Source organism: Myotis myotis, unplaced genomic scaffold, assembly GCF_014108235.1.
Source record: "Myotis myotis isolate mMyoMyo1 unplaced genomic scaffold, mMyoMyo1.p scaffold_m19_p_6, whole genome shotgun sequence".
NCBI classification, from domain to species: domain Eukaryota; kingdom Metazoa; phylum Chordata; class Mammalia; order Chiroptera; family Vespertilionidae; genus Myotis; species Myotis myotis.
This window is the reverse complement of record NW_023416368.1, coordinates 100,970,230-100,996,227: the sequence shown is the minus strand read 5'-3', so window position 1 is coordinate 100,996,227 and position 25,998 is coordinate 100,970,230. Positions and strand designations below refer to the sequence as shown.

Below are 25,998 nucleotides of genomic sequence, written 5' to 3'. Positions count from 1 at the left end.
AAGAGTTTGAAAGTTTTTACCTTCCTGGGTCCCAACGACACCTGACTTTGTGACATCACCTGGCATTGTGTTCTAGGCAGTGACAAGAGAGATGGCAGATGCCATAATGGTGACATTCCAGTCAGTGTGAGGCTCGGGAGGAAGTCCCACCCACCCCTTCCCCACCCCATTTCACAGACCAGCTAACAGGAAGCGAGGGGCCGACGTGGCCCATGCAGGCTTTCCACCTCTCTTCCAAACCCTAGGCCAGTGATGGCGAACCTTTGAGCTCGGCGTGTCAGCATTTTGAAAAACCCTAACTTAACTCTGGTGCCGTGTCACATATAGAAATTTTTTGATATTTGCAACCATAGTAAAACAAAGATTTATATTTTTGATATTTACTTTATATATTGAAATGCCATTTAACAAAGAAAAATCAACCAAAAAAATGAGTTCGTGTGTCACCTCTGACATGCGTGTCATCGGTTCGCCATCACTGCCCTAGGCAGTCATCAAGTTACAGACATATTCACGCCGTAGATAAACAACAGCCCCAGACACGGCCTCATCCTAATCCCTGGAGCCTGGGAAGAGGTCACCTTACATGGCAAAGGGACTCTGCAGATGCGATTAAAGTTATAGATCACGCGAGTCATGTGGGGGGTGAGGGGCCCAGTGTTGGAGCAGGAGGCAGGATAGCCGATCAGAGATGGGAAGATCTGGGCTGCAGGGATGTGGGCAGCCCGCAGGCAAGAGAAGGATTCCTCCCGGACTCCGCACGGGAGCACAGCCCACCCACACCGGTGTTAGCCCCCACACCAGGGAGAACCTGGCTGCGCTCTGGCCTCCCAACCATACCACGGCACATTCGTGCTGAGGCACTACCTGCCCGGTAGACTTCTACAGCAGCAGCGGCACTCAGACGGCCATTAGAGTTGCTCACAATCCTCTTCCCTTCTCACTCCTCCGCACCCCATCCTGCATCTGCTTCACCGGAGAAACCTCATTCTCTTCGAAGCCTGACATCTCACTGCTGATGGTTTTCCTGCCGTTAGTCCATCTCTGACACTAGGCCAGGCCTATCTTCCTGGGCCATTGCTTTGGGCATACAAGTTACCCCATCACTCAGCTGTTTTAATGCTCTACCCATCCATCCATCCACTCATCCACCCACTCACTCATCCATCCATCCATCCATCCATTCATCCATTCATCCATCCATCCATCCATCCATCCATCCATCCACCCATCTATCCATCCATTGATTCATCCATCCATCCATCCATCCACCCATCCACCCACCCATCCATCCATCCATCCATCCATCCATCCACTAATCCATCCATCCATCCATCCATCCATCCATCCATCCATCCATCCATCCACCCACCCATCTATCCATCCATTCATTCATCCATCCATCCATCCGTCCACCCATCCACCCACCCACCCACCCACCTATCCATCCATCCATCCATCCATCCATCCATCCATCCATCCATCCATCCATCCATCCAGGATAAAAATCGCAGATGGATTCCACACCCTCAACGTGCACTGAGATCGCTTACATGGCCTTTGAGTTAGAATCCTGCGACCTTTGTTCACGGGGTTCTTTGAACTATGACCTTCCTCTCTCTCAACAGAGGCCGAGTTTCCAAAGAGCGGCCCACAGACCCCCCCGAGTCCTCTGTGGCAGTCATAATGCCAGACATCTGACAGCCAGGCCTTCTGGTCCTGCACCTCATCTTCTCACACACCCTCCAACTAGCTTGTTTCCCAAGGACATGATGTAGGTGTTGCCCCTCAAAGTGGCCTGGGGTCTGTGCTGTCCTGACGCCCTCCATGCCGGTTGTTTGTTGTAGATGACGAGGGAGAAGTGTCCGAGGGACCACAATTTTCAGGCTGATGTACTTACTGGACAACCCACATTTGAATAAGAGTTAATAAATCTGCCCACTTTCTCTCTGCCTTTGGCTTGATATTAAGAGATCTGCCCGAACCCGAGGCCTTACATGGCAGTGATAAGTCTGTGCTCTTAATCAGCCTTTAGTGATGAAGTTAACACAGCCCAGAGGGACTTGGGGAGAATGGAAAAGAAAAGCTTGTGTTTATTTCAGTTTTTAATTTAAAAAATATAGAAAATCACAGAGAACAAGATGGTAAACACCATGTCGTTGTCAACTAGAACAATGGTAATGAGGGCTGTGTTCAAACTCAGCTGTGACCTGGTCAGGGTGGCTCAGTTGGCTGGGCATCCTCCCATAAACCAAGAGGTGGCTGGTTTAAGTCCCCCATAGGGCACCTGCCCAGGTTTCGGGCTTGATCTCCAGTAGGGGGTGTGCAGGAGGCAGCCAATGGCTGTCTCTCTCTTTCCCTCTCCCTTCCTCTCTCTCTAAAATCAATTGAAAAGACATATTTAAAATTTCAGCTTGCAGGTCTCACCCCGGTGGGTCCGACTCAGTAGGTCTGGGTTGGGGCCTGAGAATTTATTTCGCTAAAAGTTCTCAAGTGACGCCAAATGCTGAGGTCTAGGGACAAAAACCACTTTTAGAACCACTGATAATAGAACTACAAAGTGTTAATACTTCGTGGTTTCTTTTCTTTTAAGTTACATTAAGATAAAACTATCCCAGTAGGCATGGCTAGTGGTTGAGCATTGACCTACGAACCAGGAGGTCACGGTTCAATTCCCAGTCAGGGCACATGCATGGGTTGCTCGTTCCATCCCCAGTGTGGGGCGTGCAGGAGGCAGCCGATCAATGACTCTCATCATTGATGTTTATCTCTCTCTGCTCTCTGCCTCTTCCTTCCTCTCTGAAATTAATATATATATATATATATATATATATATATATATATATATATATAACTAAATGGGACTTTCTCCTTTCCAGTCCCATTGTACTCTCTACCAAATCTTGGGTCATGTGCCCCCCAGATATCTGCATCACCAGCAGGCTCTTGCTGTTACGAACCATCTCCAGTGACCATCTGCACATGGGTCTCCTGGGCACAAGGAGAGCCCTCCTTCAATGCCACCTTCAGAGGCCGGCAGAAACGTACACCTTCCCAGCCATGCCCGAGAGCTCCCGCCAACCTCACAGCCTGACCAGCCCCCTGCGTCCTCAGGCTTTTAAATCTCGGCCAGTCTGCTGGGCACAAACTGCGTCTCATTGTCGCTTTCATTTACATTTTCTGGATTACCAGAGAGAAGGCACAGCTTTTGCATTTTTATTACCTGCATCCATTTGCCTGTTCCGTGCTGCCTCTGTGCACCTTTGCCAGTTTTGACCTTTTGGTTGTTGTTTTGGGTTGTTGGGCTTTTATTAATAACCTAGAGGCCTGGTGCACAAAATTCGTGTATGGGGTGGGGGGTTCCTCAGCCCAGCCTGCACCCGCTCCAATCCGGGACCCCTCTCGAAATCTGGAACCACTGGCTCCTAACGGCTCACCTGCCAGCTTGATGGCCCTAACTGCTCTCCCCTGCTGGCCTGATCCCCCTAACTGTTCTCCCCTCCTGGCCTGATCCCCCTAACTGCCTGTCTGCTCTCCCTTCCTCTCCACGCCCTTCGAACCCCCAGCACAGGCATGCTGAGAGCTCTCCGCTGTGGCCCCGCCCCCGTCCTGATTGGTAGTGACGTTATGGGGTCCCCAGAGAATTTGCATATTCCTCTATTATTAGTATAGATTTAAGAATTGAGGTTTGCCATTTCTTTAAATGGCTGCTAAGGCCCCTTTCTGTTGCGGTCCACTTTGTCCACCTGTATGTATAAGCAGTACACCGACTGTCTCCATCTTCTGAGTGTCTTTATGGGTGTGGTGGGCAGGGGACTGGCTGCTTTGGGCTTCCTCACATGCCTGGGACAGGGAAAGGCCCCAGTGGACGAGAGGCAAGTCGCAAGACACAAGCAGCAGGGCCCTGAGGGTAACCGGTGTCGGACATACTTGACCGAGGGCCAGTGCCGCTAACAGAGTTGATGACTCTATTCCCAGCCGACATAAGCAAGAGTCAGAACGTGGAAAAGTTTGCCATTTCAGGAAGTGAAGGGAGGCCTGGCACAGGGCAGGCCCTTGGCATCTGCTCATTCACTGAACCTTTAGAGCAACACCTTCAGCTGGGCATTACCCTCCCCATGTTACCACGGGGGCAGCCGGAGCTCAGGAAAGTTAAGTGGGTCACCCCAACATGGCAGCCGACCTCTCCAGTCTGATTCCAAAGCCTGAGTCCTTTTTTTTTTTTTTTAAAAAAAAAAAATATGTTTTCATTGATTTCAGGGAGGGAAAGGGAGAAGGAGAGAAATAGAAACGTTAATGATGAGAGAGAATCATTGACCAGTTGCCTCCTGCACGCCCCTACTGAGGATCAACCCGGGCCTGCGCCCTGACTTGGAATCAACAGTGATCTCCTGGTTCATGGGTCAATGTTCAACCACTGAGCCACGCCGACTGGGAAAAAGCCAGCACTCTTTCTGCTCCCGCCCGGGCCCGGGGCAAAGTGCGAGCAGGCCCGCTGTGGGCACGGGCTCTGAAGCGCCATTCTGCAACGGAACCGCTCAGCCCGGGGTCCCCAGTGCAGCCGGGGCTGTCGCCCCACGCCCCCGCCCCAGCCTCCACACACATGCTCATATGGTTAATGCATATTTCCACCCGAGGCAATGGAACAATTTCAGCATGAGAACTTTGAGAAACAAAGATGAATCCAGAGTGGCCGCTAGACATGCTGTTTTCTTGACTGCGATTATAAATCTCATGACACATTCTTACAGCCAAGAATCACTCATGCAACATAAAAAAAGTCCTACATTTCAGGGAGGAACAGATAATAATGCCTTTTCAAACGTCAGTAGGTTCTTGCAGAAAAAGCCAGAGGGACTGATGGTGATCGCATTCAGAACAGCAGGGGCTGACTGGGGTGAGGGTCCGTGTTCTAGCTCTTGACTGGGCTGTCAGTTACACAGATGTAAACACGTTTGTAGAAACACGTCAAATTGTACATTCAGGTCTGTGTCTTTTACTGTATGTAAATTTTAGTCAGTTTTCAAAACAGGATTTAAAAGTGAAAAGTGAACTTGTAGTTGCTGGTGGTCCGTGTGCCAGTGCCCGCTGCCGCGGTGACGGTGGCGCAGGCGGAGGTGTGACCGTCTGCTGGGTGCCGTGAGCAGGATTGATGTCCCCAGACGGGGCGGGACAAACCCAGCCCGGACCAGCAGCCTCCCTGCCCTCGGAACGGCCTGGGGGAGCAGTCCACCCAGCTGGCTGCGTCCAGGGAACGCTTGGCACAACTCTCCATCCTACTGTTTATTCTTGTCCCTTCGCTCACAAAAACCCCTCTCCCCTGCCAAGTCCTAGCGTCTCTGCCACCTCGCCTGGCACAGGCACTGCGGCTCCGGCTCCTCAGTCAGCGTGTCTGGCCCCGGGACGCGGAAATGCGGCTCTGAGGCAGAGCAGCCCGTGGCCACTGTGAGACTCCCGCCAGTTGCCCTTTATTTTTAAAAAATATTTTTTTATTGATTTCAGAGAGAAAGGAGTCATCCATGATGAGAGAGAATCATTGATTGGCCTCCTGCACACGCCACACTGGGATGGAGCCCGCAATCCAGGCACGTGCCCTGACCGGGAATCGAACCGTGACCTCCTGGTTCATAGGTCGACGCTCAACCACGGAGCCACACCGGCTGGCTCCCTAGGTGCCCTTTAAAAACTACCAGAGACACACAGGTTACAGGTTACATAGCAGAGAGCCTTGTGTCCCACGGGGGCACGTCCAGGCTTAGGGGGGGGTCAACTTCCCATTCCCCCTTGGGCTGGGCGCTGGGCGACACGCTGAGAGAGCCATCGTGCACCCTCAGAACCTTGCGGTGAGTCTCGGCGGCGGCCACTGGCACCTTCCTGCCTCTGAGCCAGCCTGGGGGTTTGTGCTTCACGTGGAAACTGCCAGCGAGTCCCGGAAGGCGCCGGGAGCAGAGGGACTTGCTCCGGGTCCTGCTCCTCAGCCAGCGCACAGGCCACGCGCTTCCTGCCACACAGTCAGGCTCTTTCTTGCACACTCTGTCTCTGCTCAATTAGGAACACAGTCGAAACAACAAACACATTTGCCTGCGCAGTCTGTGTGCACACACTGTACCCTGCACCAGGGTACTCCCAGCTCCGCCGCGCCCCCTCCACACGCCACGCTGCCAAGAACGACGCGGAGCCTCGCGCTGTTCCGCAGCTGAGATTTGTTTTCAGGGCGGTGTCCGTGCTCTGCCAGGAGCTGGCGGCCGAAGTGCGGGCTCTCCCCGGGCACGGATGTTGGGCTTGGACTCTGTTACACCAGAATCCAGTCTGTTCCAGCTCAGCCTGCCCCAGTGACAGGCCCGCACCTCTCCAGCAGGGGGCGATGCTGTGCTGGCGACATTTGGAATTACAGGGTAAAGAGGGCGTCCTGCAGGTGCTCCTGACCCACACGGATGGGAAACGACACAGCACGAGTGGAAAAAGCAAGTTCCTTATCAACCCCCGATGAGGCTGTGTCTCACTTATATTCAGTATTATTTTATGCTAGAGGCCTGGTGCATGAAAATTCATGCACTTGGGGGGAAGGGGGGCTCAGCCCAGCCTGCGCCCTCTCGCAGTCCGGGACCCCTTGGGGGATGTCCACCTGCTGGCTTAGGCCTGCTCCCCAGGGGATCAGGCCTAAGCCAGCAGTTGGACAACCTTAGTGCTGCTGCGGAGATGGGAGAGGCTCCCACCACCACAGCTGCACTCGCAGCTGTGAGCCCGGCTCTGGCTGCGCAGAGCTCCCCATGTGGGAGTGCACTGACCCCCAGGGGGCAGCTCCTGCGTTGAGCGTCTGCCCCCTGGGGGTCAGTGCACATCATTGCGACCGGTTGTTCCGCTGTTAGGGTCCATTTGCATATGACCCTTTTATTAGAGAGGACTGCTTTCAGGTGTCCAGCATAGTAGTTAGACAATCATATGCTTTACAAAGTGCCCACCTGCCCCCATAGTCATCCCAAGGTTACTGACTGTATGTCCCACCCTGTACTTCACATCCCGGGACACCCTGTAACTGCCCATCTGTTAGGGGTGCTCAGTCTGACATGCCCAGGCTGAGGGCCCTGACCATGTGAGTCTGAGGAGGAGGGACAGGACACATGTGAGTGGCATTTAAAGCCAGGCGAGTAGGCGACATCGCTACAGGAGTGGGTGTCGTCAGAGCAGACACGGGTCCAGGCTGGGCCCCCGCCCCGTGTGCGGTGCGGCCCCAGTAGAGGACCCGGGCAGGGCGTCGGGGGTCGGGACGCTGGGTGGCCTGAGGTTCTGGAAGGCAAGGGAACACATCTGTCTGGAGGAAGACTGACCAACAATGTCACCTGCCACTGAGGGGCGAGAAGACGAGGCCTGAGGAGGATCGCAGCCTCGCCCACAGCATCATGGGTCCTCGCCCAGAGTGGTTTCCACAGGGCGGGGGAGGGGGAGCTGGGTGGCGGGGATGGCAATGCCCCCGGACCAGGGCGGGCCCTGTGGTCAGCAGACACGGTGGCCCCGGAGGGGCAGCCAGTGGGCTGTCTCAGAGGGAGCCTGGCAGCCTGGTGTGTGCCCAGGAGCCCGCGGGCACGGAGGAATTCTGATGAGCGGGGGTCTCTCCTGAAACCCTTCTGAGGGCTTTGTTCCCATGGAACCGACAGGCAAGTGTCGGCTGAAAGAGGGTGGGGAGGCCGCACGGAGCCCGAGGAGAGAGGAGAGAGGATTAGCCATGAGCGACGCGTCCATAAAAGGAGCTAATGGTTGGCTCCCCATAAAGCTGTTCCCTCCACTGCATGCTTTATTTTAGGGCCTCTCACACGCTCTCCGGTTACGGCCCATCTAAACAACGGGGATGTATCCTGGATTCTTCCTGCTACAACTCCTGCGTCAGGTCAGCCCTCACCGTCTCACACGGAGCAGCAAACCCACTCCCGGCCCCTTGACCTCAGCCGGGGCCAGCCTGCTCAGGGGCACTCACTCATCATGGCCCCTCCACGGATGAGCACATGGGAAGTGCAGACTATCCACACCCACCAAGTGTCAAATGGTGGGCTCTGGGTTAGAATGAAGCAAAGAAAGATGCTGGTTCTTAAGTTCAAACAGCAAATGTCTCCTGGTTTCAGCCCTCCCCGTGGCCAGCAGGAGCGGCTCCCCCTGACGGTGGCTGCCTGCACAGGCTCCTGCCGGGCCAGCCTCCTGCAGCCTGAGCCCTGGAGGACCCCAGGCACTGCCCTCTGCACTGCTCCACTGGGAGGAGCAGGACCCCAGGGGGCCGATGAGAAGGATCTGAGGGAGCATTTCCTGTGGGCGGAGAAGCGAGGACTTCCATCCAGGCAAACAGCCACCTCCTGTAGTGCAGCCTTTGTGACACTTGAAGCCCCTTAGTGCCTCAACCATATGCCAGGGCCCTTGGAGCACAGCTCACGCCCCTGCCCACCCCTCTCTGCACCCCCTCCTCTCCCTCATTCCCTGACCCTCCCCCTCCCCTGTCCCTGTGACACAGGCCAGTCGGCTCAGCACACACACGGACCCATCACCTTTTGGCAAACCCAGCCCATGTTGCCTCGGGTAGTTCATATGATGTTTTCGTCTATGAAAGACTGAAATTTTACTAGTAAGTGTTAGTTTAATCGACAAGCAGAGGCCTGTGTCATCCAACCAGTTTTCAGGAAAGATATGAGTCCACAAAATGTATTTAGTCCTTCCTTCTGGTGGTTTCCGGCTGTCTCCCACGTCCTCCCACCTTCCTCCCCTCAGGGGCGGGGCCTAGAGTCCCTCCACTGGCTGTGACCTGCACGTGACAGCTGGCTGCTGAGGATCAGAGCGAGAGAGGGAAGATGCGAAGATGCCCGAGTGAGCGGGAGACCTGGTCTCCGCAGCCGCTGCTTCCTCCCCCCAGGCTGTCCACCAGGTGGTGCGGCCCATGGGGAGGCCCCGTGGAGAGGAGCCACAGCCCTGTTGGAGCCTCTGGGAGGCGGCTCACCTGGAGTCAAGCCCCTGGCCCCTCCTGAGGCTGCAGCCTGGGCAGGGCGGCCTGGCCTGCCGTGCCCTCGGGAATTCACCCGATTTGTTATGTTGCAGAAGATCACTCACAGGGTCCTCATGGTCATCAGACAATGTGTAATAATCAGCCCTGGGATTCTGAATCCGGGCACTTTTACATCATTTCACTTCTAGGAAGTGATGCAATAAACAAACGAACAACATGATTCAAAATTTCTATTAGATCACCACCTCCTTCTCTTTAATGTGATTTAATCCTGGAATATCAATTTCCACTCTATGCTACAAGAGAAACAAGTGGGAATGTTTAGATGAGGATTTAATACGAAGAAATACAGAGTATGTAAAGCTCTTGACCGTGTAACCTTAACCCTTCATAGACGAACACAGACGTTTGCACATGTATCTATCGAGGGCAGCAATTTCACCAGCAGCCACCTGACTCGCTAAGAAAAATGAAAACTGTTCAATACTGAAAACCCACCCCAGGGTCTGGGTATGCGACTCCGGGGCTGCGTTCCCCGCAGCAATAGTCCATGCTCCTCTGCAACGGGCCCCAGACCACGGCTCTCGTCCTCAGGGCCTGTGGACAGCTCCTCAGAAGCAAACAAACACGACCCGACCCACGAAAATCCTGGGCATCCAACACGTGCTGCCAGGCTGCCGGGAGGCAGCGACGGAGGCCACCGTCCCAGTGTGACGGGAAGCCGCCTCGCCATGCCTCTGAGCATCACAGAGCGGCCTGGGTGGGTGGGTGGAGCTGAGCCTAATGCCACCTGCGTCCCAGCTCTGGGCCCTTCCTCCTCCTGGTCAGGAGGGGGCTGCAGGGGTAACCTGTCAGCGCGGCATTTTCACCTGTGGCTCCTAAGACACGCTTTGCCTGAGGGAAGTGGCTGCTGGCTCCTTTGTGAAATACCTGTTTACGATGAAAAGGGGAGCGCGGAAAAGGGGAAAGCAAAGATCGCGGGCGGGCACGGTGACGTCCAGAGCAAGCGCCGCTCGGCGAGGACTGAGCTCCAGAAAGGACGTCGCGGGGGGAACCATGCAAGGAACAATTTGTGAGCTTTTAAAACCAGTGACTCGCCAGTTCTTCAGGACCAAAACAGAGCCGATCGGCCACCCACCTGCGGTGGAACCGCTGACTTTTGTGGCACCTCATCAGACTTGTCAGGAAGGAAGACGCACAAAGCCAAGTTTATCTGTTCCAAGCTGACGCGTCAAAGGGAGGAGGCCCCGTGGCTCTGTGAGCGGGACCGCAGGCCAGGGTCCTGCCTGAGTCCTCCCAGGCTGCGGGCCCACCAGCCGGGCCCTGTCCTTTCTCCAGCTCCCCGCCCGCAGCCTGCCTTCCCAACTTGTGGGTTGAGTATCAACCTCACTTAACCCGTGTCCTGCTATTGGGCACTGAGCTTTAGTCTTCGGTGCACAAGTTCTACATCCACGAGGAAGGCAGGTTTAAAGCAAGGGCCTTCCTTGCCTGTGTTTCCCACACCCTCATTGCCAAGACCAGGAAGCGACACATCCCGGCAAGTCCACCATTACATGTCCAAACAGGACAGTTCGGGGGGAAATGGGAAGAGTTAACAGTGAGCGTCAGGCACCTCAGCTGCATGTGCTTCTGTGCACGGCAAACACTTATCTTCCTGCATCGCAGCTGGGTACACCTCTGGTTCCATTAACGCTTTATTTTGTGGCTTTCACCAGGTACTCAGTCTCTTCAGTTCATTAAAGTATTTATCTTCTAAAAAAGCTCATAAATATTAGCTGATATTTTTTGAAAATTTTTAGTTTTTTTCCCCCCAAAGGAAGATATACACTGAGTGGCCAGATTATTATGACCACCTGAAGTTTGTAGGCAAATTAGCTATAATTTCCCACTGAAGTTGCTAGAGGGCCAGATCATTATAAACGTCTGAATAGCACAACATACCTAAGTATCACTGCTGATCAAGTTCATCCTATCATGCTGATGGCGTATCCCAATGGAGACGGCTTCTTCCAACAAGACAATGCGCCATGCCACGGTGCTCGTATTGTGCAGGAGTGGTTTCAAGAACATGAGGGAGACTTTACCTTGCTTAGGTGGCCCCACAATCACCAGATCTCAATCCAATTGAGCATTTGTGGGACGAAGTTAAAAGAGCCATCAGGTAGCTGGTTCCACAACCATCAAATCTCACAGAACTGGACAGTGCTATTCATCAGGCATGGTGTCAGATTCCTCCCATCACCATTCAACATCTCGTGGAGTCAATGCCAAGAAGAATCATCACAGTATTGAAGACAAAAGGTGGCCCAACGAAGTACTGATGGGTGGTCATAATAATCTGGCCACTCAGTGTGTGTGTGTATCTACTAATAAAAGCCTATGTGGTCGTGACGCCCTCATGCCATCATGCCCTCATGCCTTAACAACCCATCACCAGGAGGCTGCATGTGCAGCGGGTGTGAGTGGGTGGGCAGGACTGAGTCCCTGGTGGTGACTTGACCAGGAGGTGCATCGGGGGAGCGGATGGCGGCTGCCGCCACCACTGCCCAGGGCCAGCCCAAGACTCAGTCAAGCCACAGTGGCTGCGAAGCCCGAGGCTCAGGCAGCCTTGTGACTGGCAGTGGCAGCAGCAGAGGCTTGATGGGGGCACCACCTTCCCACAATTGGCCGGTGGCCTCCCACAGAGTCGTCAGTAGGATGTACTCTGAGGGCTCCTGGACTGTGAGAGGGGGCAGGCTGGGCTGAGGGACCGCCCCACTCAGTGCACAAATTTTTGTGCACCAGGCCTCTAGTGTGTATATGTATATACTCATATAAATATTTATATAAAGATATAAAGATATAAAGGAAGATGTATATTTATATATATACAAATAATTAGATATTTAGCTAAAAATGCTCCTTTATCAAACTGTTCAAACACTTATCATAAATCTTATTGAATTTGCATCAAACAATTATATGATCACATCTGATGAAATGACATCAAGATGCTAAAATAAAGCAGAGGAGGAGGGAAGAGGCCTGATTCCTGGTTAGATTTCCATCCAGTACCTGGAGCTGACAGTCAGCCAAGGAAAACAGGTGTTTCAGCTCAAAGGCATCCCTGGCTGTCCCTTCTGCAAAGCAATTCAAGGGTGACCTTGCTTTGCAAAAAGGTGACTTTGAAATGGAAAACCTGTGATGTCACCAGGACGTCGCAGGGCAGGCGGCACCGCAGAACTAGGTGGTCCAGGCAGTGAAAAAAGCTGGCTGTGCACGCCCCTCTTGACGGAACATAAAGATCTGTCTGGTTATAGAACCACCTGATGCGAGTGACACACATTAACACAGGTCCAGGTGTCCAGGCCCCGAATCCAGCCCGATGTGGGGAGGAAAAGGAGTGGCTCCGAAACCCGCACGCCCTGTGGATTGTCTCTCTGTGCCGTGGGCTCGGCGTGGGCCCCTCCGAGCACTGCCCGGATTCACAGGACATGGATGTTTCCATCCCTGGGAACCACGGATCCCCCAGGGACATCACAGAGGATGTGGCTCCTTCCTCCTTCCTCTCCCGTCTGAAAGGAGCCTGTCCCCGTGGTAGCCGCACTGTGAACTCCGAGAGCCAGCAGCACACAGTGGGCCTCCTCCCCCGTCCCCTTCTAGACCACCTCTGGGCGGGGCCACGTCAGATGCAGAATGTGAAGAAACCCTCCTTCCCACCTATGACCCTGGGGTCAGACAGCCAGGTTCGACCCTCAGCTTTGCCAGTTCTATATATGTATTTATTCTTGTCAGAGAGGAGGGGAGAGGGAGAGAGAGAAACATCAATGATGAGAGAGAATCATGGATCGGCGGCCTCCTGCACACCCCACCTGGGGATGGAGCCCACAACCCAGGCCTGTGCCCTGACCAGGATCGAACCGTGACCTCCTGGTTCATTGGTCGATGCTCAACCACTGAGCCATGCTGGCCAGGCGATGCTCTATGATTTTTAAAAGAAACTGTCACAGAAGTTTAGGACTGAGATCTGACCTCTAAAATCTACTACCCTGGAGACGATGACATCATGGAAAGAGCGCCTGAAAGTTCTCAGTAGTTGAAATACTTCCCAGGAAGAGGAGACTAGTGAGGAGACCATATCTTTTTCCGGGTCTCAGGAGTTTCCCTGAACTTTCTGTCCCGTGTCAGAGGCAGCTCGGCCTCTCATGGCCAACACCTACCTGCTCCGTCCCTCAGCCCCTCGGGGTCGTGCCTGTGCCTGTGCCTGGAGCATCGGGGTCACTAAAGGTGCCTCGACATTTAACTAGAGCCGTGCTGGCTTCCTCGGCACAGAGGGACTGGCTCAGAGACGACACCAAACTCACTGGCCCCACGAGGAGGCACGCGAGCACGGGCGCTTTTCTTTCCAGCTTCCTGTTTGCTCCACGGTAGGCCAGTTCGGCAGGGACGGCGCTGGTTTCCCTGCGACCCCGGCGGCTGGCAGGTCTGCGGCCGGTGACCTCCTCATACAGCGTGGCCCGTCCTGGTCTGTCTGGAAAGCCCTGGTGTTCTGTCTCTTTTAAAAATTAGCAGCTTACTGTGCATAGGTCACTTCCAGTTGCCAGGAGCTGAGAAGGCCTCTGCACGCGTGAAATCTAATCTCCACGACCTTCAGTGGAAGGCCCAGGAGGCAGATGGGACATGGCAGGGACTGGCCGATTCCATCAAGTTCAATGGTCACTCATCAAGTTCAGTGGTAAAGACCAGGTTTAACCCAAGAGCAAAGCATCTAGGCATCACCCCCAACCCTTATGGTGGCTCCCACTTTGATCTCAAAGCTGAGAGAGAGAGAGAGAGAGAGAGAGAGAGAGAGAGAGAGAGAGGTGGGTGGGTGGGGGCTGTGCGCACGGCCAGCGCGGCTGAGTTTGCCTGCGAGGCTCCAGGTGAGGCTCAGCCTGGAAGTCACCGGGAGCATCTGCCAGCGGCCTTGCTCCCGGAGCCAAGTTCCTCTTGTGCAGCAGCCGCCGTGCGAGAGCTGGGCTGCTCCCCCGCTGTTTCTCATCACCCTCCCTCTGGAGAGGCCTTCTCCCGGGGCATGGGGACATCGGGACATCGTCTCCAGCTGGGTAGTAGCCGCGGGAGGAGAGCGGGGGCCAGAGGAGGAGAGTGGGGGCAGAGAGATGTTTAAAAGCTGCGTGTGGAGACCCTCCCTTCTGCAAAGTCATCTAGTCTCCAGGCGGTGACTGACGGCTCCTTATCTCAGGAAATGCTCGGGCCAGTGGGCTGTGGCCACCAGTGACGAGGCAGCTTCACACGGGGTCACCACAGGTCAAACAGGGCGCGGAGAGGACATGGGAGCGGGGCGGTGGGGGGGAGGGGGTCGACTCCAGGAGGCTGGGGACCCAGCAGGAGGCTCAGGGGAGCTGTGGCAGCCAAGTCTGGGGGCCTGGCTGACCCGCTTCAAGGAGATCTGGGAGGGAGCAGCCGCCCTGGGCTGAGAGGGGGTTACAGATCCACGGAAGCAACTTTAAATCAGCCACGGGAATGGCTAGACTTTCACACACCGACAGTGCCCAGTGCTGCTGGGGACGGGGAGCCGGATGCGCAGGCCCCACCACTGAGCAGACACTGCTTCAGCCACTTCCCCGGAGACGTGCGTGTTCCTCACAAAGTGAACATGCACCTGGCACAAGGCCTTTTGTTTTTTTAATCCTCACCCAAGGATCTTTTTCCCGTTGATTTGTTTAGAGAGAGTGAAGGGGAGGGAGGACGGGGGGGTGGGGGGGGGAGAAACATGGATGTGAGAGAGGCACATCAATAGATCCCCTCCCACATGCGCAGGACCGAGCCTGCAAGTGAGGAGGCACATGGTCTAAGGGCTGACACTCTAACCACTGAGCAAAACTGGCCAGGTGCAATTCCCCTTCTTGGACAACACGGGTTCGAGCCGTGCAGGCACACTCACACGTGGATTTTTTTCAATAAACACATTGGGAAAATATTTGGAGACTTGCGACAATTAGAAAATTATTGCAGATTCACATTTTCTGATGATCACTGCAGTTAGATAACCACGTATGAAAGGAACCCTATTCAGCCACTTAAAATATAACGTGAAATAATCTGATTACAACCATGACCACAGTGATATATCGCGGACAGAATAAAGTCACGAGGGGGATGGTAGGGGAAGGGCATGACACGTCTGCAGTTTATTCCTACGTCCCAGTGAAATCCCCGTCAGGATTCAATCCTATAACTAACCTCTAAATTGAAAATATGAAGTGGAACAGGTGCGTGCTTGGGCGTTCCTTGTCACGGTAGGAGTAGTTCACACGTGTGCAAAGCAAATCGTTTTCTTCAAAAAGAAAACTGTTTTCAAATGACCTTTTATAAAACGGAACCTGCTCACCTCTTCGCGGTGGTTCTTAATCGGCATACAGAGGATGCTCTGTGTCCGGTAGCCGGTGATCTGGTCAACCTCTGCGTTGAAGCGAGGGTCCTAGGAAGGAAAAGGAAATTCGCTTTAACGACTGACCTGGTCAGACACTGATTTGATTCTCCCAATCGATAAGGTTAGAGAACTCTAATCGTCAGCTTTCCTTGCTGGTCTGCACGCCGATCTTATTGTTGGAAGAGGCCTCAAATCACGTAAGTTCGTATCATTCTTGACAAAGATAAATCTAAGTCTTTTTGAGATGCTAATGTGTATGAGAACCAAAAATAAAAAATACAGACTCAAACACCATGTTCAGAAATAAAGGAAATTCAAAATACTAACGGACTTCGACAGCCTTAGTTACATCCGGGCCATGGGGCGGCTCCGTACCTGCATGCAGCTTGCCCCTCCGATAGCGCTGCCACATTCTTCCAAGCCACCCCAGGCCCAGCGTCGGAGCTTTGAAACTTGTCCTGTAAAACCACCGCCCCCCACACGACCTCCCCAACATCGCCTTCACTTCCGGGGTGACGATGGCTTACACGTTTCCTCAGCATCCTGCTCTACTATCTCAGGGGTTCACACAAATTTAAATCTTATCCTTTCTTCCTTTTTTTTTTAATATGTAAAAAAGCCATCTGGCTCTGGCTGGTGTGGTTCAGTGGAGAGAGCGTCGGCCTGCAGACTTGAAGGGTTCCAGGTTCGATTCCAGTCCAGGCACATACCTTGGTTGCAGGCTCCTCCCTAGCCCAGCCCTGGTCTGGGCTCCTCCTGCAGGAGGCAACCAATTGATGTGTTTCTCTCACTCGCATCAATGTTTCTCTCTGTCTTTCCCTCTCTCTTCCACTCTCTCTAAAAATTAATGGGAAAATATCCTCGGGTGAGGATTAAAAAAAGAGAAAAAAGCCATCTGGCCTCAATCACACTGCAAAAAACTCCTTAATCTTTTGAATGGTTTTCCTTTTTCACAAAGTACACCAGTAGTCACAAGGGACTCTGGGAGGTGCGACAGGCCTAAATGCGGGTGGAGAAAGACAGGTTCAGGCTGTTGGCATTAAGCTTTAGGGTGGGGAGACGAAAGGTAGGCTGTCCACCCAGGAGGGGCTGTGCTTGGTTCATCAGCGCGGTCCCCATAGTCCACAGCTTGTGCTAAATTAACGAGAGACTTCATTCACCCTCGGCCTCATCCTTATCAAATACGATGACTCTTAGCTTGCTATCCTTCAAAGCAGACGCAGAGGCGGTGCTGGTGGGAAAGCATGCTGGCGGAAATGGACAGATACCGCTATACAGGGTGAGATTCGAATGGAAACACACATACCAGAACATAAACACTGGAATGAGTGCAGAGCGTGGCCTGGGAAGTTATAGGCTCAGCCTAATAATAGCATCGCTGCTCTCCCACGCCGCGTCTGGAATTCCTTCAGAGAACAGGGAAGAGCCAGGCTGGAAAAGCGCGTCTGCGAAGGTCACTGCTATGTCCTGTCATTAGTCTAACGTCGTGCAAAGCCGAAGCTGTAAGTGAGGTAAATGATTGCACCGGATTCACTCAATTGGGGTCAGAAAGGAGGCCAATTTCCCCACCGAGAGAACCAAACTTGGCATTAAAGACAATTTCAAAGGGAAAGTTATGAAATGGTGGATCGTCGGTATATTTTATATTATAAGTAGTCACTACTGTATCTGTGCCTTCTTCTTGCAAATAAGCTGAAAGTTATATTGAGACACAGTGGAAACCTTGGCCGAGGGTCTCTGAGAAGTAGTTCTTAAATGACACTGAACTGCAAAGTATCTGAAGAAGGCAGACAGGATACGGACATTGATGAATTAAAGAAGTAGAGAATTAGCTCTTGCAGCGAGTTATTCTATATCAAAAGTGAATTAAAAGGCACCGTCCGCAGTTGTTTTGTTAATGAAGTAGGAAGCTCTGAGCGGCTGGCCCACGCAGGGCGGGGGCGGGGGGGAGGGGAGCTGGGAGGGGTGCACAGAGCAGGGTCAGGGGACTGAGTGGTGATTCATGTCAGGCTGAGAGGCCTGGCAAAGCAACCCGCTGCTGGTTGAGAGCAGATGGTGACACGGGTCGGGAGGGCTCAAACCCTGGGAGGGGACCCCGCTCAGCACTCAGGCACTCAGTGGAGACATAGCAAGTGTCCTTAGGAGCAATGACCAGGCCCTGGATCGACGCTACCCAGGAGGGACCGTCCACAACACAGCTGGCCTGCATTCTTCTAAAATACCAAGGCAGACAGAGAATCAGGGAGAACGCAGCCCCGAGTTAAAGGAGACGAAGGAGTCGCCCAGTGTGTGCAGGGCGTGAGATGAGACCCTCGATCCGAAGGAAAAGATAGCTACAAAGCATATTAAGGGGACCGCTGACCAGGTCTGACTACAGGCTTTTAGATAACAGCATCATGTCATAAAATTGCCTGACTTTTTAACATTTTTTTTTAATCTTCACCTGAGGGTATGTTTTTTAAATTGATTTTTAGAGCAAGAGAGAGAGAGAGAGAGAAACTTTGACTGGCTGCCTCCCATAAGTGCCCAACTGGGGACTGAACCTGCAACCAGGTACCTGGCCTGACTCGGAACCGAGCACGCAGCCTTCTGACTATGGGATGCCGCCCCAACCCACTGAGCACCCGACCATTTTGCTTGTACAGAATGAATTCTGAAAAATATTCTCAGATTTCATCCACTTAAACTCTCCCATCCCTCCACAAATCCCTGCCCTCAGTATTTCTCCCCAGTTACTATTATTTAGTTACTTACCCACCTTCAAAACCCAAGCCCCCTACCCCCCCCTCCACCCCCCACCCCTGCTCTTCTGCTTCCATCTCCTCTGGGCAGCCACGCCCAGCAGCTTCTGCTCCTCATGGAGACCCACTCCCCCTCACCTTTGTGGCCAGTGCCCTCTGCAGACCCTCACTCCCCAGGCAGTTAAAATCCTTTCTCCTCCCACCTCCAGTGTTTCCCTCCACGTAACTTACGGCCGCCATAGAACTCATCGTCCCAAGCACAGTCTGAGTCATAGGGTCCCCCTCGGACCGCTCCTCCCGCCCTGGGCCACGTTCCCTTCCTCAGCTGGCACAGGGGACCAGTTCCCTCCGGCTCTGCCCTGCACCTGGCACTGGGGACCTGTTCCCCCAGGCTCTGCCCCGCAGCTGGCATGGGGACCCGTTCCCTCCGCCTCTGCCCCGCAGTTCTGCAGCGTCTGGACATGACCCACACATTCCCATACAAGCAGCACGTCCAGCAGAGACGGGGTCTCCGCTTGAAAGGTCCTTCTGCGCCCACCGTGCACACAACTCCATCCACTCAGGTCTCACCTGCTGTCCAGGGTCCACTCCCCAAACAGCGGTCACCTCCTGCGTCCCTGCCCCCACCCTGTTCCCCAGCGTCTATTACGATCCTCTCTCTAGTCTATTTATCTGTCTTCTCGTCTATGATTTTTGCGGAACCAGTATTTATAAAGATGATGGGGCACCAGGCACTGTACCCGGCGCCAGGGACACGGGGTGAATAACAGAGCGATGGCCCCTGGGGTTACACAGAGGAGCGGCAAGCGGGGCAAGCGGGGCACCCTGGGCCCTTCACGGGGTGGCCCGCTACTCCACAAGCTAACGGCTACTCCAGCTAGAAACTATCTCCTCCACATCCCACGTGCCATTCCCAGGAGATGCTTTGCTTACAGCCTGCAATTCTACTAGCGAGAGGATCGTTTTAAGTGTGGAATTTGAGGGATTATAAAGTCTAATCTTTAAGTCCATAAGTAAAGGCCCGCATATACTGTAGCAGAAGCGGAAGAAATTGCAAATCTTTCCACGGAAATATCTTAGGCTAAAAAGTCCCATTTTAAAGGCGCCCAGAAGTTAATTTGCTTAATTAAAAATGGGAGAAAGATCGGAAAGAAAGAAAATTAAACTTCGGTGTCCAGGGAGCTTTGAGTGGATGAGTATGAATTTGAAGGAATGAATGAAAAGGTCTACAGAGTTTTTGGGTTTTTTGGACAGTTTTTGCACCTTTCATTTTAGAATCTCAGGAGAACCCCCAGGAGTGGATGTGGAGGGAGTATAGCTGGGGCTACGTTCAGAGGTCGGGTAAGAGCTGAGATCAGCTAGGAGAAGGGCTGCGATCAAATCCTCGTTAGGGAGAAAAGCAGGACAAGGCCCACTCAGTGCCTTATCCCTGACTCAGCCACCAAACACTCTTACCATAAAGGCAGTTTCAAATAAATGTGCAAATTATTACAATGCAGTTTCAAATATCCCCACAAACCATAGTGCCACCATCCACAGCACTGCCCAGTGCCCACCATCCCCAGCAATGCCCAGTGCCCACCATCACCAGCACTGCCCAGTGCCCACCATCCCCAGCAATGCCCAGGGCCCACCATCCACAGCACCGCCCAGTACCCACCATCACCAGCACTGCCCAGTGCCCACCATCCACAGCACCGCCCAGTACCCACCATCACCAGCACTGCCCAGTGCCCACCATCCACAGCACCGCCCAGTGCCCACCATCCACAGCACCACCCAGTGCCCACCATCCACAGCACCGCCCAGTGCCCACCATCCACAGCACTACCCAGTGCCCACCATCCCCAGCACCGCCCAGTGCCCACCACCCACGGCACCACCCAGTGCCCACCATCCCCAGCACCACCCAGTGCCCACCACCCACAGCACCGCCCAGTGCCCACCACCCACAGCACCGCCCAGTGCCCACCACCCACAGTGATGCCCAGTGCCACCATCCCCAGCACCGCCCAGTGCCCACCATCCCCAGCACCGCCTAGTGCCCACCATCCCCAGCACCGCCCAGTGCCCACCACCCACAGCACCGCCCAGTACCCACCATCCCCAGCACCACCCAGTGCCCACCATCCACAGTACCGCCCAGTGCCCACCACCCACAGCACCGCCCAGTGCCCACCACCCACAGTGATGCCCAGTGCCACCATCCCCAGCACCGCCCAGTGCCCCACCCATGTTCCCACCCAAGGCTCCTGCCCTGCTCAGGCTCCTCCTCACCTCGTAGGCGTCCTTGATGTTGAGGGGCTCGCCCCGGGCGGCCACGTGCCCCACGATGCCCTTGTTCCACTCCAGGCGGATGCAGCTGCTGGACGCCTCCTCCAGGGTGGAGCCCTCGGCCACGTCGAAGAGGCGGCTGACCAGGAACTTGTCGTTGGAGCTGTCCTCGCAGACGAGGAACAGCGAGTAGCGGTCGGCGGCGATGAGGCCGTGGATGTGCAGGAAAATCTTGTGGCACAGGGCGGTGACATCCAGGTGGCTGGCGATGTCCTTCACCAGGTCCAGCAGCCGGGCGCACTGGTCCCCGTCGTCGCGGTCGAACCGGCGGGGCGTGAGCGGCATCTGCTGCTGCTTGTCCGCGTCCGAGAGGAAGCTGACCGCACCCTCCGAGTCCTTCACCACGATGGGCCGGAGCGGCCGGTCGAACTCCGAGGCGGAGATTTTGCGGGTGGGGGTGCCCGGGGCGCTGCCCTCGGCGCGGGGGCTGTGCTGCGGGGGGCACGGGCAGGACTCCGCGCGGCCGCGGGCGCCTTCCTTGCCGACGGGGATGGTGTGGACTCGCTCAGCGAACCAGGCGTTGACCATCTCTCTACAGGACAGAGCAGGCGGTTACCTCCTGGCCAGGGACGGGGTGCCCGAAGCTGCAAGCCCCCCACGTCAACTCACTAGGTAATAATCCACTGTCATCGGGAATATTAACAAGCTGCCTTACTGACGACAGCTGCATCCTGAAAAAACTACGAGGACCAGTGGTCCAAAGGACATTTTAATTAAATATGATTTTAAATATGATGTCCATGCACATAGTCCAGATGTCTGACCTAGAACACACCAACATCAAGTCTGCTTCTCTCAAAATCAGCAGGTATTCAAGTGTAAGCCGGCATGGGACGGCAGTCTCAGGAAACATATATGTGGAAGTTAATCTGTCGTTTAAAACACACGTGTTCTGCAGTTAAGTATGTGAAAGTTAAAAGCAAGGGTTTAGCTAAATGTGGCTCGCTCACAGGCCTGCTTTTAGAGGGCTTTCTCTATATCACTACACACGGGTTCGATTTAGAAGGGGAAACAGACAACAGCAACAACTTGATGTGGTTTGCAGGAAGACTGTAGACGTCCGGGTACATTCCCCGGACGATGCCCGCTCATAGCAGCACCTTTCCCTCCTCTGGATCATCCGCTGGTGGGAAGGGTGAAGACTTTAAAGCAGGCAATACCTAAGTGTGAGCATTCAGCCCAAAGATTTAAAATCACTCGTCGTTCATGTGCCCTCCTGTGACGGAAACCTACTAAATACCACATCACACACACGCAAGGCTTGGCTGATTCAAACACTCCCCCTTGCACAGCTGTAATCTCACACCAGGCGGCATGCCCTTACTTTAGACATTTTAAAACTCTTCTTTCCAGGCTAACTTCTAAGAAAATTCGTAAGCCGCAGAAGAGCATTATTTTATCTAAAAGTTAGACTTGTTTCTCACTAAGCCTCTCTCTCCAAACAAATAAGTAAAACAAAATCCACCCCCCACCCAAACCTAGAGTGACAGCTACGTTAAAATCTAGGTTATGAGTAAGTCGCGACTTTTTCCAGAATGAAAATTTACCTTCTAAAGAGAAACACTTGCTTCCACTGCAGATACTTAAAGAGTTTGCCTGTAGTGAGAGCAACGCGGCCTCCACGCTAGAAGAGCATACAGGCTAATCGCACCAAATGCCAGGAGAGAAGAGGTTGGGCCAGGCACTCCTTTGAGGAGTGTCGCGATACAGACACTCACCAGTCTCTCAGGTGGTGGTAGAAATGGACAGCACCTCTTGGGAGGCAAACAGGCAACATCTAACACATTTTAAAATGCGTTTATCCTTTGTTCCAGAGGTGGCACGCCTGTGACAAAGGAGGGACCCAGGGGAGTTGCTGTGCACGGTCGGTTATAGCAGAGAACAGAACAACCTAACCCCCAGCGGAAGGCTGGCTACATGCGTCAGGGCACGTTAACGCGATGGGACGAGAGGCAGGCGCGGAAAGATGGGCGCATGTGGCGATGTGAATGATGGCCACCACTGATTCAGTGAAAAAAAGGATGTGAAAGAGGGGGAGGAAGAGGCTGCCTCATTTCTGAGTTCATTATGGGATGTTCCCTTAATTATTTTATTTTGAGCAAAAACACATTGTTTGGTGAACGAATCTTATTCTGAAATGCTCCCGGTCTAGAACGGAATGGGTAAAGAAGGTAACAGATGTTATAAGGAATACTCACAATTTCAAGTGATGGATACAGTTACTAGTATAAAAGCCCTTTAAAGCTCTCTCTTAAAAGTAACAGAGTAGGTAGGTCTAGTGTACAGACCACAAGCATATACAGTACCTACAGCACAGAGTTTTAAAAAATGCCCGTGTCCTGCCCTGGCTGGTAGCTCAGTGGTTGAGGATCACGTCCGCTGCCCCAAAAGGTTGCAGGGCACATTCCTAGGTTCTGAGTTTGATCCCTGGTCAGGGCCCGTATGGGAGGCAACCGATCAATGATTCTCTCTCACATCTCTCTCTCTCTCTCTCAACATATCCTCAGATGAGGATTAAAAAAAAAGTAAGTGTCCTAATGTTTTATAAATTCATGTTGTGGCTTAGAACAAACAGTGACAACAAAGTGCACTGATTAAAATAATGCCGTATCTTAAAAACGTAGATGTGAGGGTGCCATACTCTGGGAAAGGTTACTGTACCCCCTCAAAATCGCACTGTAGGGTCAGACATTGATGTCAGAGATGCATGAGCCGGTCAAAAATGCAGGAGACCCCGGAATAAAACTGTCTTGTAAAATGTGAGACAGGGAGAAAGCAATGTGTCTGCAAGAACATAAGTCACGAGACTTAAAACATATGTGCATGGAACTTACACTGGTCAACCAACATAAACATAGGCATTTTAACCATTTCAGCTACAAGCCCCAACCTTAGCCACAACTATCTTACCTGCTGATTGGAAAGTAGCGATGAGCTTTTTTCTTTTTTAATCAAACCATCTTCTCTCCCAATCTGTTCATTTCCACCTCCTGCCCTCCACGTGGCCAGAGCCCTACCACGCCTCCCGGAGGTGGCCGTGGCCCCTCCTGCCCCCCACCTCCCCTGTATTATACTTGCCCCTTTCAATCCTCTCTCCACCCAGCGACAAGTAATCTTGTCACAAAGTGGATTTTAGCATCTTTTGTTGTTGTTGTTAATCCTCACCCGAGGGTATTTTTCCCATTCATTTTTAGATTTTTAGAGAGTGGAAGGGTGGGAGGGATTAGAGCAGCGGTTCTCAACCTGTGGGTCGCGACCCCTTTGGGGGTCGAATGACCATTTCACAGGGGTCGCCTAAGACCATCAGAAAACACATATATAATTACATATTGTTTTTTGATTAATCACTATGCTTTAATTATGTTCAATTTGTAACAATGAAAATACATCCTGCATATCAGATATTTACATTACAATTCATAACAGTAGCAAAATTACAGTTATGAAGTAGCAACGAAAATAATTTTATGGCGGGGGGTCACCACCACATGAGGAACTGTATTAAAGGGTCGCAGCAATAGGAAGGCTGAGAACCACTGGGTTAGAGGGAAGAGAGACAGAGACAGAGAGACATACAGAGAGAAATAGCAATGTAAGAGAGACACATCAATTGGTTGCCTCATGCATGTGCCCCCAGCCAGAGCTGGTACATGCCCTTGACTGGGAATCGAACCCGAGACCCTTCAGTGTGAAGGCTAGCGCTCTAACCACTGAGCACACCAGTAGGGGTGATCTTAGCATCTTCACTACCCCACTTGGCTTCTCACTTGAACTGAGAATGAAACCCAAACTCAAGCGCACGAAGCTCTGCCTGTGCCCAGTCTGGGACCCTCTCCCCTCCCATCACCCAGCTGCTCTCAGCTCCCACCCCCTGCTCAGCCAGGCCTTCCCTGGCCCCACCTAACATGCCTCCAGCCCAGCCGGTCCCACTCCACCGGCTTCTCACTGAGGGACACTGTCCTTGGTTATTAACCCGCTGGTGCATCGCCTGTCTCCTCCCACCAGACGTAAGTGCCACCGGGGCCACCTGTCCGTCTGACTCCCTCCTCAGCCCTGCACTTACAAGGCGCCTGCCACACGCTATGTCCTCCACGAGTAGTTCTTTCTTTAAAAAGATATTTTTATTGATTTCAGAGAGGAAAGGAGAGGGAGAGAGAGATAGAAACATCAATGATGAGAACTGTGGATCGTCTGCCTCCTGCACGCCCCCCATGGGGGACGGAGCCCCCAACCTGGGCATTTGCTCCGACGGGGAATCGAACCGTGACCTCCTGGCTCATAAGTTGATCTCAACCACTGAGCCAGGCCGGCCAGACTGAGCTCAACAAGTAGTTCTCGAGTGAATAAGTAAAAGGCCCTAGCGAGCTGCATCGCAGGAGCAGCCGTCTGTGGGTCTGAGAGCCAGCACACTCACTGCAGAAACCAGCATCGTGTGCAGCAGTTACTGCTCACCGCCCTCCTGCGGAGGCCGCTCCCTGCGGGGCCTGGTGCACGTCTCAGACAGAGGCGGGGCTGGCACACTGGTTCTGGGTCTTTGCTGCTATGTTTAAATGATCTGAGTGCCTGGAGGGACATGTGTGCGCAGGAAAACACATGTTACGATGACATCACAGCAGCCAATTAGGGATCAGCCACAAGGAAGGGGAAACAGTCTCGCACGCCCTTCCCTTCCCTCCCCTCCGGCGGCCCTGGGAGCTGCACTGGCATGGCCTGTGGCACAGCCTGTGGAACGGCCTGAGGCCCACGTGGCTACTGGAGGAGATGCCAGCCTTTTCTCTTAGACCAGTGGTCGCCAAACCGTGGTTTGCGAGCCACATGTGGCTCTTCGGCCCCTTGAGTGTGGCTCTTCCACAAAATACCACATGCGGGCATGCACGTACACTGCGATTGAACTTCGTGGCCCATGCGCAGAAGTCGGTTTTCAGCCTGGGCGAGTCTATTTTGAAGAAGTGGCGTTAGGAGAAGTGGGGGGTGTCGGTCGGTCGGTCGGGCGACGGGATACGCAGCGCGGGGGAAGCGCTCGCGATTCATGCACGAGTTGAGTGAGCCAGTCAGTCAGCAGTCTCATGTGCAGTGGTTAGTGCTAGTCACATCCGCAAATCGCCCACGGGTGACAAAAGTACCTACTCAAAGCATAAAGTTACCTGCATTTTTCCAACCAGCTGCAAATCCTACAGGTATTTTTGTCATCAATTTAAGAATTGTAATTATTTTGTGTTAGTGGCTTTATTATTATAAAATGAGGACGTTTCTAGCAAAGGCCAGCTTAGGAGTACCCTAATCTACACTAATAAAAGAGAAACATGCAAATTGGTGTCACTCCGCTACCCTTCCCATTGGCTAATCAGGGCAATATGCAAATTAACTGCCAGCCAAGATGGCGGCCAGCAGCCAGGCAGCTTGAAGCAAACATGTGGCTTGCTTGCTTCAGTGATGGAGGACTCTAACGTTCCCCGCCTGCCGCTGCCGGCCTCTGAGCTTGCAGTCTGAAACATTGTTACAAATATAGAAGCTAAACAAAACCCCAG

At 53.3% G+C, this 25,998-nt stretch overlaps 1 protein-coding gene across 2 annotated transcripts in view; it reads right to left on the bottom strand.

Annotated features, from left to right (window-relative positions):
• The window catches only part of PDE5A (phosphodiesterase 5A), a 104,067-nt gene that overhangs the window by 56,222 nt on the left and 21,847 nt on the right, over nucleotides 1–25,998 (bottom strand). For both annotated transcript variants that reach the window (XM_036314592.1, XM_036314593.1), the window contains 2 exons: nucleotides 20,414–21,002; nucleotides 15,354–15,443 (listed from right to left, as the gene is read on the bottom strand). In XM_036314592.1, coding sequence (XP_036170485.1) covers nucleotides 15,354–15,443; nucleotides 20,414–21,002 — 679 coding nt within the window. Of the gene's footprint in view, nucleotides 1–15,353; nucleotides 15,444–20,413; nucleotides 21,003–25,998 lie in introns of those variants that run through there.